The sequence below is a fragment of the Myxocyprinus asiaticus genome, chromosome 7 (genome assembly GCF_019703515.2).
Source record: "Myxocyprinus asiaticus isolate MX2 ecotype Aquarium Trade chromosome 7, UBuf_Myxa_2, whole genome shotgun sequence".
Taxonomy (NCBI): domain Eukaryota; kingdom Metazoa; phylum Chordata; class Actinopteri; order Cypriniformes; family Catostomidae; genus Myxocyprinus; species Myxocyprinus asiaticus.
The window spans coordinates 7,416,990-7,431,842 of record NC_059350.1 but is presented as its reverse complement, the minus strand read 5'-3'; the positions used below and the strand labels follow the sequence as shown (position 1 = coordinate 7,431,842).

The 14,853-nt window shown below is 35.3% G+C and overlaps 1 protein-coding gene across 1 annotated transcript in view; it reads right to left on the bottom strand.

Annotated features, from left to right (window-relative positions):
* Positions 1 to 12,120, bottom strand: part of LOC127444079 (VPS10 domain-containing receptor SorCS1) — a 310,619-nt gene extending 298,499 nt beyond the window's left edge. The window contains exon 1 of the mRNA XM_051703250.1: positions 10,752 to 12,120. Coding sequence (XP_051559210.1) covers positions 10,752 to 11,450 — 699 coding nt within the window. The 5' untranslated portion in view covers positions 11,451 to 12,120. The remainder of the gene's footprint in view (positions 1 to 10,751) is intronic.
* Positions 12,121 to 14,853: the final 2,733 nt, after the last annotated feature.

The window sequence follows — 14,853 nt, the reverse complement described above, 5'->3', positions numbered from 1 at the left end:
TTGTGCTGTGTTCCTCATTGGCTACCACTCCTTGTGTTCCCGGGCTAAAATGACCGACCAATTTAAATGGTTTATGAATCTCACATAATCCATATAGTATCATTAAATATTGCATTAGATCTTTTTTCAACTTGATTTCTAGCAACTACATCAGGGTTTGCACCTCTTTTTGGAATTTATTGAAAACAGGCCTAAAATACCTGAGCAAATGCTATTTTTTTTTTTTTAAATGGATATTTTTACTATATTAAATAAAATGTTCTGCCTTGTTTATCACACTAGGTTGTTTTAATGTTTAAACAGAAATTTTTAATAAAAAATAAATAAATGTAAAAAAAAAAAAAAAATTACAGAAAGTCACACTTGTGGATTTCCAAGTCAAAAATGACCGGCCCATTAAATCTATTGAATGCATATTTTGTGATAATATACAGCTGAATGTAGTCAATAAATAAGAGTAAAACATCCACAATAAATTGTGATTCCACAGCAAAAACGTACATGCTATAATTTAAATGTACAAGTTGCACATTGAATAAATTACAATCAATAGAAAAAATAGCCTAAAAACAAAATAACTAAGATACAAACTAAGTAAACATTCAGAAATTGGAGAAAAAAATTAAAAAGTAAAAAAAAAAGTCAAATAAAACAACTTTTATTTTCTTAAGGTTTAACTTTGTGTTCATGTTTGATTGCAAAGTTATTCAGCCTAGAGCATTGCGTTTCTTGTTAATGTTGTTGTTTGTTTATTAGGTCTATTACTGACACATTAAAAAGCGGCAGGTCTAGTAGGCTGAATTGCCACCGCAAGACCTAATGTACAGATCTGATATTTTGACACATTTCCGTACACATTTTTTTTTGTCCTGATAGTTAACACCTCGCTAAGACATTTAATTTGACTTTGAAAAAATTTACTTTACGTTTAGACTCCAAAACTCTTTTTACTAACCTGTGCATACAGTAAACAAGGCCCCAAAATAAAGACTACAAATATAACACTTTCCATCATTCATAATGGTGCTTCTAATATTTAATTAATAAAGTAAGGATTAAATATAGTTTTAAGTACATTAATTGTCTAATGAAAATTAATTTAGCATTTCATTCTGAGCTTTGTACAGTAAATAATTATTAATATCACATTCTTCATATAATTTTATTAGCAGGCATTAATGTGGATTGATCCCTTAACTGCCATTTAGTCTGCATTGAATTGCAACACATATGTCAAAATCACTGAATTGCTTTGCTCTTCAGAGAAGACAAGAGGCAATAATCGTTGCAAGTATTCATGGCAAGAGTAATAATGACTTTATTCCGATGTTGTAATCTCAGTAGAGTGCTGCACCACAAGTAAAGTCCTCCATGCAACAATTATCCCAGTCTGTCATCTCAGCATCTCTTTCAGCACTACTTTCCTCGACTGAAAAAAAAAAAAAGAAAAAAAAAAGTAATTGGACTATTCACTCTTATTCCTGAGGGTTACAGATTGCTTGGGATTCAATCTGCACCACAGATATACACACAGCAGCCCGTCTATGGCTGATCAGCCCTGAGATGGGTGTTTCCCCACTGCATTCTGGGATGTGGAAACCAGTGGCGTGTCATGGACTTATGAAATGAGTAGGCAAAGAAAGTCCACTCTTGGCATTTGAGTTTTTTGTCCAATGTAAATTCATGTTTCATTTTAATTTAATGTTTACACAGTTTTTGGGTTAAAGGCATAGGGAACACTTTTAACTTTACATTACAAGCTCAACTAACATTATAATTATGTTTCATATACATAAACACACTATTAAGTGTTAAGTGCAATTACTTTGATAAAAAATAAAGCATAAAAAAAATAGCAATTAATCATGCCCCCTGACCAGTTCATAAATACCACAATAAAACTACGTATTTTCTGATTCAAGCTTGAAATACATGTAATACATGTAACTTTGTGTTTTTACAAGCCGTACCAGCAGCTTCAAAGGTAGCGCAGCCTCAAAATAATAGTCAGTCACACAGGACGCATTTTTACCAGCTGGACGAAGCATGACTGCAGGGGTCTTGAGATGCAATTTTCAGAGCTTCTAACTACTTTTAAAGGAATAGTTCACCCCAAAATAATCATTCTCTAATGTTGTCTCAAAATTGTATGACTTTCTTTCTCCCGTGGAACACAAACAAAGATATTTTAATAGAGATATGATGCCTGTTTGTCCATACAATGTAAGTGAATAGTGACCAAATTTTACAGTTCCAAAAAGGAGATAAAGGCAGCATAAAGTTAATCCATAAGACTCCAGTGTTTTAATCCATCACTGCATCCAAAACTGCGTACTGTCACAGTATGTACTGTATTTGATGAAGGACACACTTATCTGCCAGCAAAACAGTACATTCTTTTAGATATGTATGCGAGTAGTATGGATATATTTCGGATATACTTCAACCGGGGACGTTGGCATCGTCTCGTGACCTGAGCATATGACGTAATAACAACAACCGCCAAAACTGTCAGTTTTGGTTTTGTTAAACAAGCACCAGTTAAGCACAAGAAACAATTATCTTGGTATATATAGCACTTACAGTTGAGAACAACTCGCGATTCACCGCCGTTCCTTAAAATACAGTGTTTTGAAAGTTACGTCTCCTCATCTCCCGAGGGATTATGGGATCGTTACGTGTCCAGTCGATCTGCACTTCAAAATCTTGCCGGAAATAGTAGGTCATCCGGGTATTTCTCTCTTACTGCTTCTTCACATGGATTCGGACATACTACTCCATTGGCATACTGCTTTTGGCATACTATAGAGTAGAGAAGTATGGATATTCGGATGCAGTTGAAGTCTTCTGAAGCAATGCAGTCGGTTTTGATTGAGAACAGTCCAAAAGATGGTGCTAGGAAGTGTAATTGAGCTTGAAATCATGATGGCCAAGGCATTATATCTTCATTAAAATATCTCTGTTTGTGTTCTGCAGAAGAAAGAAAGTCATACGAGTTTGAAACGAGGAAAAGTCAATGCTGCCTATATACACTTGGGTCATGGTTGGACAGTGTTATTTAGAAAAAAATATGATTTTTTTACTCTATTTGATCTCATACTTCATAATATTTCTTGTTTATATTTGTATTAATTTTGAGGAGGCACTGCCTCCCTTGCTTCCTTGGAGAAAAGCCCCTCGATGGAAACTCCCTGACTAGCTTTTAGTCCTGCTAGTCTTCACCCGTCAAACTGAATAACTGCATGAGTATTCATGCTGGCAGGACAAGCCTTCAGTGTGTTGTCTTCACACAGTGTTATGGCACTCCTTTTTCACTTATTCTATGTGACTTGTCCTCGCAGTCTGTCTTGCTCTCTTTTAAGTTTAGTTAACTCTCAATCTGTTAATTAACATTTAGATAAGAACATTCTTTAACACCCACATTTTGGTATCTTATTAACCATGAAGAACAGCAATGACAGTTGCATTCCCGTTAATTACTGATCTGTATTAGAGGATGCAAATTATCTCACCGCTCTTGCAAAAATGCCAGATTTTGGACATTTTGTAAACATACTACAACAAGATATATTCACTTGCTAATTTGGAGAGAAAGTTGAAAGCCAAATGTGGATCACATTTCTGCGTGTTTCACATTTAAGACTGGGAATAGTGTGTGTGTGTTTGATTCTTTATGAGTCAAAGAGCAAAGTGTGATTGTCGTGACTATATGCCATCGTATGTTACAGTTGGTCAGATTAATAAACTTGAATTAAACTGTTAAACTGAAACTGAATCTAATAACTCTATATATTGCTTCTTGCCTGTATTGTGAAACAAGAGATGGAAGTCACTGACCTGAGGGAATAAACTGCAAGTGTATCTTAAACACACTTCACATTTAACAATTGGCCTGTGCTGTGTGAATCAAACAAAGATTTTTAGAAGAATATCTCTGTGCTGTGGGACCTATGGACCTACAGAGCTGAGTTATTCTTCTAAAAATCTGTGTTCTGCAGAAGATAGAAAGTCATACACATCTGGGATGGCTTGAGGGTGATTTAATGATAAAAGTCAGTAAAGTGAACTATTGCTTTAAACTAATTATTTCATTAAAATGTCTTGCAGAGACTTCTGCACAGGGATTTAAATAAATCAGTGAACCAATTTTTGAACTGGTTCATTTACATGAACTTTCCACACAAATCCAAACGATCCACTCAGACTTCTCAATGCTAAATTTCAGAGATGCCTTTGATTATTGCCAAAGCTTGCTTGGCTGTAAAGCTGTGTGCGTCACTCTACACAGCTCTTTGTTGGAAAAAGTAGCTCATTACTGGAAAAGCTACTGAGAGATGTTTTGAAAGCAGCTGAGCTACTGCTGACACTCCTTAAAAACATAGCGAGGTTAGTAGTGTTGCTACTTTCAGTTAATTTGTGAGTTTTATTTACTACCCAACACTGACATAGTCTTGAGGTAAGAGTTAGCTTTACTACAAATGACAGTTTGGTTTGATTGTGCCAGATATTGTCTTTAAGCAATGATTGACCATGAGTAGGCCCAAATGGAAATTATGTATTTTCTGTGCTGATTTTTGGAGAGTGGATTTAAACATAATAAGGGGCAGATTCACTAAGAGTGAACTGTGCCTGGTAAAAGAGCTGGCATTTTGCATGTGTTGTCTGCGCTCTTTAGCACCCAATTCACTAAAGAAACTATGCAGATCAGGCAACGGCACAAAGACGGGCAAAAAATCTCTGCTGAACGCAATTTGCACGCGCAGACCACCACATTTGGCACGCCCTGTCAGGACTGTATATCATCACTATTTGGTCCAGATACCTGAATTATCTCTTAAACATGCCGAAAGTGTGCTTGACTGCACTGCACATCTGACTATATGCCAACTTACAATGCTTTTCTCCATCATTTGATCATTATTTGATGAATTACTGCTGACATGAGCGGTTGTATACTGTATATTGTATATTATTAAGTGTATATTGTATATTGTGTTATGAAACAAGATGTGTAAACTGTGTTATGTGTAAATAAGATGTTTATTGTAATTGTCATACTGCTATGTTGCTTGGAACTGCACCCAAGACTTTCACCCACTGTTGCACTTGTGTATATGGTTGAGGGACAATAAAGGATTTGATTTGATTTCTTTTCCTGTCAAAATGCATTTATTTTCAATTTAGGAAGGAAAAGGAACAAAAAAAATATGTAAAAATATAATGCTTTATTAATATTTTCCAAACAAAGCCATCCACAGTGTGAAGATATAAATGCCCTAAAATAGCACCAATTCAAGTAATATTAAAATTTTCCCAAAGTGGGAGTTTAGCTAATTGAAAGAACTAATCTTCCCATAAGTTGCAATGGGCATTAAATCTCTTAAACTCTCATCCTTCACAATATTAATCTGCTGCTAGGCTGTGGCTATCCACTTACCTACAGCAATCGTGAAGCCGCATTCATGATTCGCGTCAGGGTGGCAACGGTAGCATCAAACGGCGCTTTAAACTCCACATGAAAAGCGCTTGCAGACAAAAACATCTCATTCTGCATTTTGGTGATTGTTAAGACTTAACATGCTTCTGTGGTAATTAAAATGTGCCTTACATAGGCTGAAAAATACTTGATTTCTTTCACAAGTCCCATCTGGGCTTGTTTTATACATCAGAGCTCCTTTCCCCATCATCTGATCACTGTGTGTGTGTGTGTGTGTGTGTGTGTGTGTGTGTGTGTTGTGAAGTGTGCGTAAGTGTAATGACTCCAGATGGACACATCGCAAAGGTTCCACCCTTCAAACAAGTGTTTACGCTGGTGTATGTTGTTTTAACGGTAAATGCGCTAATCGTGATTAAGAAAAATGAACGTGTTAAACTTTTTTTTATTAATCGCATGCGTTAACGCGTTCATTCTGGAAGCTCTACTTTGAAAGAAAATTAATTTTACTACCTGCTTTTATCCGCGGTAATAGCACAATTTAAACTGTGGCAGGCAATTTTTGTGAAAGAAGCACAGTCAGAAATTAGCCTAATTTACATAGAAATGAGGTGTGTTTGTGTGGAAAGGAATGACAATGACTGGGTTGACAATTTACATTTAAATACTCAAGACGCAGCGCAATTTCAGTACTGTTTGCGCCTGCTAAAATAGATTGTAGGTGGTTAGTGAATAAGATGCAGGTTTTTGTGCTGAAATACCATGCACAAAAGTTTAATGAATATGCCCCAAAATATGTTAAATGTACCATACTCTTCAAGTAGATGAAATCATACACAAATTATACTAAACATTTAATAAACACGCAAAGGGGCGGAATGTGTACCTTATGAAAACTTGCCGTTCCAATGCTGCAAAAATCTGAGTCACTTTCTGCAAAGTTCTGCGCATGCAGATTCTGTGTTGCCCTGACCATGAATGTCTATGATATTGTACAGTTAACTCACTTATTAGCTAATGCAACTGGTTTGTAATGCTAGTAATAGGTCTTTGTGCCATATTGCTAGTTTGTTCTTTCACACAGGGGAAAATATTCTATTTTCAATTAATAAAAAGTGACCTGGTATTGAATATTTCAGGATGCAGTTACAAAGGAGAGTTGTTTGTTTCAACAGGCGTGTCCTTTCGGAGGTCTGAAAAAAAAATTATTCAGATTACCCCGAGAAGAAAAATGTTTGTGGTGGCTGTTCTTTTTGTCTAGCAAAGGCATTTTCAGTGATATCTGTCTTCATTTACATTGCTTGCCAAATGCTTTGTGGCAGAGCTACCATTCATATCAGAAAAAATAAAAATATTTGCCCTTCAGCTGTCCACCCACATACCTAATGCACGTGATACTTCTCATTATTATTTTATTTTTTTGACTCTGATGTAAAGAAAATAAATAAATAAATAATAATAATTTAAAAAAAAAAAAAAAAAAAAAAAAAAGGGGGTCTAAGCGGGTTTAGTCTAAATGCATGGCCAATCTGGTCTGAAGCTGGTCTAGTTAGTCTTCCCACATAATTAGCTGACAAGCTAACATTTTAGTTAGATGTTAAAGCACCTCAGCATCACTAAATAATAATAGTCTAACAAGTAAAAACAAACTATTAGTCAAAATTATGAGCAAATTGATGGTGCAATATGTGGGAAGATGAATATGCTTTATGTAAATCAAGCACTTATAGATGTAGTAACAACCCTGCATGAAACTTAAATGTGGGAACTTGAAATAACTCAGAACTAGTAATGGTGCTTTCCACATCTAGCAAAGTGTCTGTTGCTGTTCAGGCTTGGATCAAAGAGACAGTGTTGACTGCACAATATGTTTTAAAACCATACAATTAATACCATTTTAGGAGTCAGTTGGTAACAATGTGTTATATGATAAGACATATTCATCTTCCCTCTTACATGTGTTGTGCTAAGATGCCAGAAATAGATTTTAGCAAGTTAGCTGCATTAGCGTAAGACTGTGTCACTTATAACAACTGGTGCTAGTTGTATATTTTTTACAGGGTTCTCTGGAACTTTTTGTGACTCACTAATTGGCAACAAAAATGTTTGATTCTCTTCCTCTGCTGACTGACAAAATCTTTGAGGCAAAATAATCACCTTAATTGAACAGTCAGTAAACAAAAACACTTTTAAAGTGGTGACGTCAGGTTTTTATGTGAGTTTTGCAGGCTTTATACAATTATCCCTCCAGCGTTAACCCATAAAATGCCAGTTGTGCTTTTTACGTGTTTTTAAAAAATGCACAGGTGTGACACTACAACATGATCACCCAGGAAATCATCATGTAGCTGCCTAAAGTTCATGTACCCTGAAATCAACCGGACGTTTTTGCATAAATTTAACTGTAATCACCTTTCCTGCAGCATGATTGGTAGTGCGTTACACAAGCAACTTCGGTGAGCACGTTTCGGAGATTGCATTTTCGCTCAAAAATTAAATTTTTCTCCACTGACAGTAAGTTTTAGGGGTAGATTTAATAAAATATGCATTCCTTTTGACTGTATTACATTATTTACAACTAAAAATACAACTCGCTTTTGGTGCAACTCTGTGGACATTTCACCTGGAAACTGAAGCTCACACATGCCCATACATTTAATAACAATTCCAACTTCACCCACTGGGGGCAGTGATTCGAACTTCAGTTAGAACAGAATGATTTCAGCTGAATTCTTTTGATCTATTTTCAGCATGATCAGTCTGGAAACTACAAAGGAGGACATTGAAACTTTGAGATGGAAAAAAAAAAAGGCACACAATTTCCACCTTATTTCTTTTTTACTATAATTTCTGTTATGTATTATTTGCAGGGGGTGTGAAAAGTACTTGGAAATTCTACTTGAGTGAAAGTATGGATACTGAGTGAAAATTTTACTCAATTAAAAGTCCAAGTATCTAGCCAGAAACATACTTGAGTGAAAAAAAAGTACCACATTAAATTGTACTTAATTATTAAAAAAGTAAAAGTAACATAGCAAGAATAAAAACAGATTTGATGGTGATTTTTTGAAAATGTCCTTGGTGAGTGGGATACAAAGGAGACACTTCATCTTGTACAAATCCTTACTAACTCCATTAAAGGAAAATAACTCATTATGGTAAGGCCAAGGGCTGGGTATTGAGATTTCCCGATTCGATACGATAACAATTCACAAGCTTTCAGTTCAATTTCGATTCAATATCGATTCATATGGGTATATTTCAGTTATAATGTCCCTTTTGCTTACATATGAAATAAATTCTTTCTCAGCTAATGCATGAATTATACAGGGGACCTTCTAACTAGGTACATTATGAAAATACATATTTTTCTAATGATATTTTATTCGTTTTTCATAATTTGTCACAGTTTGGATTTTTAAAACTGAAAAATCAATGTATTTAATCAATAAATATGATACTATATTGCATATATTATATTTTGTTACATGTTTATTTTTTAATTGCACAATTTGTACTATTAACAGGTATTTACATTGAGTTGTTGAACACGTGCTAAAAACCGGTAGTTTCTCTTTAAGGAAGCCCACATTTACTCTGTACAGTAAATGTGAAATTTGGTTGCAAATGTGAGTGATTTATTCTATTGTATTGGAGGGTTGCACATATATTAAAAGATCGATCCATGGCTTTTGAGAATAGATATCGAACTGACAAAAAAATTGAAATAATAATAATAATAATAATTTTGCCCAGCACTAGTAGGGTCATGGGTGCTCTTGTTCTGGTGACTGAGCTTGGACCGTGCTTGCAGCTGAGTCATGTTCATCCATCTTCTTCTGCCAGTGATTGTTATAATTTGTCTCAGGCACAGGTCAAGGTGCTATGCGTTGTGGTAACTGATGAGACGTGACATCGCTTCTTAATAACCAATGACCATGTTGTGGCCAATTACATGGTAAAACAGATCTAATTGGCAGACTAAATAACATTTAACTTAAACTGGGCATCAGTGCAATTCGATTGGTTTGTTAGTATTAAGGTAAGATAGAAGAAAATGATCTGCAAAAAAAAAAAAAAAAAAAGATATGATATGATATGATAATGGCAGCCGGTTTTCTGATCATGTTCTTCTAGTGAGACATGCTGAATTTCATACCCCCAGGGTTTCTCTCTTCCTGTATCTGTCCTGAAAGTTTTCTGTGTTTGACTGTCATCTCTCATATAAATTGGGTGTGTTAGTGAGTATGGTGTTTAAATTAGAAAATGCCCCCAGATTTTTCCTGAAGGCTTGAAAACATCTGCACTGACAGGCAAGGGAGGGAAATATAACAAGGATGAAGAAATATGTCTGAAATCTTGCAGACATGTAGTTATTTTGATGTGAAATATTAGACAGGAGAGCTCTGAACATACTCAGTAGAATTGCCTTTGCAAAGCAATCATTAGTAAATTATCACAAAAAAGGTAGAAGAAAGGAAGGAAGGAAGGAAGGAAGAAAGGAAAAATGGGAAGCAAGGAAGGAAGGAAGGAAGGAAGGAAGGAAGGAAGGAAGGAAAAACAGAAAGGAAGGAAAGAAAAACAGGAAGGAGTGAAGAAAAGAAGGAAGGACAGACAGAAAAACGAGAGGGATGGAAGGGAGGATTGAAGGAAGGAAAAACGGGAAGGAAAGAAAGAAAGAAAGAAAGAAAGAAAGAAAGAAAGAAAGAAAGAAAGAAAGAAAGAAAGAATACAACAATATAAGCTGCCATAGTAAATGTGTTGTAGACAAATAAAGCCGGGCATTTTTTGGGACGCATATTGCATAATGCACTAAGTTTTCATTGCCTTATTCACCTAAATCCTCCCAAACATATCTCTACTAAAAGGTCTTCCCTCCTCATATTTGTTTCACACAACAAATTAAATCATCACCCGCGCGTCCCCTACAAATTTGCATTCAAAAGCGTGATACGCTGCTGGTGATCACGAAAAACAAGCATATGTGTGTTCCAACTCTTGGATTCCATAGTAAAGTATCCTTCATTTGGCTAGGGTGAATCAAATAACAGACCAAGCCAGTTGCAAAACTGCCGTCAAGTTGCATATGAAGCAATCACTTCATCAGCAGTGGACATCTGTTCGTCTCTGTGGTGGCGCGCTCTGACCGCACACACACTGGACGTGCGCACGCACCGCAGACACAGCCTTTATACACACTTAGACACACACTAATTTAGACAGACCAGAATATGACGGCGATGCTTCAAGCAATACTTTCATCTCAGTTGGTGTTTTCACAGATTTAATAAATTAAGCGCATGCTTTTTCCACTTACGCTGCTGTTTTGGCCGGACCAGTGCACCATGGCTTGGTTGTGAGCGGAATCCCCTGTCAGTGCAAAGGTAGAACTGGTAAGTTTCAGCTCTTCCTGCCGCGATGTGGCCGTTCTCCGCTCTTCCCTGTTCAACCTCAACTCAGAGCGCGGGACTCGACGCGCTGCGCGCACGGTGCCGTTCCCAAAAGCCGGCGGCAAGCGCTCACTCTGGGGCGAGCCTGGTGCCATAACGGGTCCCTGGGCGCTTCTGCGAACTCGATGCTTAAGATCTACAGGGGCAGAACCTGACCGTTTGGGTTTGGAAACGTTGCCATTACTGCGCAATGACTCCCATTTATTATCGGATGGCATTTTGCCACCGGCTGCCTTGTCGGTATTCCGTTTTCGCACAGAGTGATTAGAGTGTTTCCCACTCGCGCTGCAGCCGCGCTGCCCAGTTTCAGCACCAGCCGAATTAAACAGCGCCGTTGCCCCGTCTCCATTTTTGTCACTAACTTTACCCACAGACCCTGCTGCGGACTGAACACCGCCGTTCATCCTCACCAGTAATTCCCGACCACTCCACTTATCCAGCAGCTGACATGACCTGCAAGTTATCACTGTTTTGGTCACCGGAATCCAAGCGAGCAATAGTAGAACCACAAGCGGGGCGCAGAACGCACTGACATTAACCCGGGAATATCTGATCCCGCTCTCCATCGCGGATAATTTCAGGATACAGTCCGTCTGGTCTATTTTGCGTTAGTTATTGATGGGGGAAGAAGAAGTCCTCGTACAAGTTGCAGCGCAGCCACAGTTGAGATGTTGTGAGAAAAGTGCGACTCAGCGAAGCGCTCCAAGTTGAAGGATTTGATCAAATGAAGCTCTCCACGAAAGAAGGGGAGGAGTTCGGGGGATTACAGGGGAGAGCAAGACCATAAAGAGACGATTCTTTCCAGCGCCACAACATTCATATTTTTATCACCCAGGGCATTTTTCCAACAATGCATTTTGCATTAAAATAAAAGACAGGATTATGTTCGTTGAATTGCTTCTCAGTTGATACGGGGGAAAAAAAGGTCGCAGCGCCCTGAACTTTTCACTCACACAGAAAATGAATGTCACTCAGAGTTTGAGTAAATTTTATCAGTGGTAATTCGGCTGTTAATAGCTGGAGTGACACGTATGACGTGAGTGTGGATGAGGTTGAATGATACTAATAGAATTCCTTTAATAAAAACTGCATTTCCCCCCAGACTAAAAACGGAGATAAGTGATCTACGTAATCTACGAATTTCAGCTCGAGATTAATTTGATGTTCTCGCACGTCTTGGGACCATTCAAATTCTCCACACCACCCTTTGGATCGATGGGCGAATTGCAGATTGATCTGTTGCGCATCAATCAGTGTGTGTGTGTGTGTGTGTGTGTGTGTGTGTGTGTGTGTGTGTGTGTGTGTGTGTGTGTGTGTGTGTGTGTGTGTGTGTGTGTGTAGAATTGCGCTCCAGTTCCAAAACAACAAACTGAACAATTGAACAAACTCAAAGGAACATATATTCATTATACATATTTGCCATCACATGTGTATGTACTGCAGAAATGGTGATAAGTCACAGGACCTAAAAAATACACTTTTCCTTATGTGTCCATAATAAATAAATAAATAAACATTGGTTAATTGACAAAAATGGTGACCAGACAGCATTTAAAATATACACAATTTCTTATATGTTCATAAAAAAATAAAATACTAAATATTGATGTTAATTAATAATAATAATAAAAAAATAAATAAAAAAAAAATAAAATAAAAAAAAAGTTAATGGACATGTTATGATTCAACTGCCTATTGTATTTACATTTGTGGATTCACAGTATGATAAATATATATATATATATATATATATATATATATATATATATATATATATATATATATATATATATATATATATATATATATATATATACATGCAGCTTTTATGATCTCATATTAATCATTTTACAATTTCCATATTAATCAGTAATCATATTGTATTTTTGTACTTCAATTGTATTGTAATTTAATTGTCACCACATTACCATTTAAAATGAGTGAAGAAGAATTGATTAAAAAGAGTGAAAAAATGGTGACCTGTCACAGCATTTAAAATATACACTTTTAATTTGTGTTCATAAATAAATAAGATATATTGATGTTAATAATAATAATAATAATAATAATAAAGAATGGTCATATTATGAGTCACTTGCCTATTGTATTTACATTTGTGAATTAACAGAAAAAAGTAAAATTTTGTAATCTTTAAAATAATTATTATACATGCAGCTTTTATGATCTCATATTAATTGAGAATATATGGAATATTTGTACTTCAGTTGTAATTATATATATATATATACAGAGGGTTGGGGAGTAACGGAATACATGTAACGGGATTACGTATTTAAAATACAAAATATAAGTAACTGTATTCCACTACAGTTACAATTTAAATCATTGGTAATTAGAATACAGTTACATTCAAAAAGTATTTTGATTACTGAAGAGATTACTTTGCATTTTATTGTCATTTGCTTCATTTAATATTTAGTCCTTTCAGATGGAAAACATTTATACATATAAATGATGCGATCCAAAGTGCATTTGAACAGCGGTGAAACACTTTCTTATGATGTGTTACATTCATACAAGCAGACAGAGAAGTAAGTTTGGAGCAGAAGAAATAGAAATAAACCTTGTGTAAATTGTCAGCTTTACGGTAAGCTAAAATGCTATTTCTAGCCATTTTACATGCAAGTTACCAGGCACGATCACATATTAAGAAAATTCATGTTGGATCATAATTTATTTTTTTTCTAGTAAGACCTTTGATATTAGGGCAAAAATCGTATTCTTGATAATCATTTTTGTATTGTTTTCCTGTAAAAATATCTAAAAATCCTTAAAACAAGATCAATTTGATTTATCTTGTTTTAGAAACAACACTGCATAAGATATTTAGGTTTTTCAGAGAATGTATTTTTAACATGTGTATTTTGTCTTACTGTACTGGCAGAGTTTTTATAGTCAAAACAAGTGAAAAAATCTACCAATGCTGAAGAAGTAATCCAAAGTATTTAGAATAACACAGTTTTAATTTATTTTGGATTTTGTTTAGTCACAACATAATTCCCATAGTTCCATTTATGTTATTCCATAGTTTTGATGACTTTACTATTATTCTAAAATGTGAAGAAAAAAAATTATAATAAAGAATAAGTGTTTCAAAACTTTTGACCGGTAGTGTATATATATATATATATATATATATATTGATTTAAATAAAAATAAAAGTCCATGGACTTTTTACGAGTAAAGTGTATTTGTAGATTCATGGTAAAAATAATAATAATAATAAATAAAATAATAATAATAATATATATATATATATATATATATATATATATATATATATATATATATATATATATATATATATATATATATATATATGCTTGTGCATCCTGTTATCTCTCTCTCTCTCTCTCTCTCTCTCTCTCTGTTCATATCTGTGCCCTTCCTATATGAGTTAAACCCACTGCCTTGTCATTCTAAAAGCATTACAAATGAGTAACAGCAAGACCGGCCTAGACTCACAGTATTAAATTGATATATTGTATTAAATTAATAGCACAGCTATGGACAGGCCTCCACAGCTGAGATCACACTCATCATCCTCTCTCTCCACAGCTGTTCAAGAAGATGTCATGGTACATCATCTTATGTACCTGCTTGCACATTATAGAAATCAATGCTATTTGAATGTGATCTACCCGACACATACTATAGGAAGCATTTCTGTTAAAAAATAATGGCTATGTTTACATGTACACCAATACCCTGATTATTGCAATAACCAGAGTATAAGGAATAATTAGATTAAGATGTTTACATGATTTGGGCCAACTACATCAATCCCGTTTACATGCTACTTCCATTACTCTGATTATTTGCTGAGAAATGTGATGTTTTAATGCTTTTTTATAAATGAAAATGTATTACAAAAAACAACTTGTTGCAAATATGTCTCTTTAATTACAGCTTGGCATAAGGAAAATTAGTCAGTCAGTTTGTGAGTCT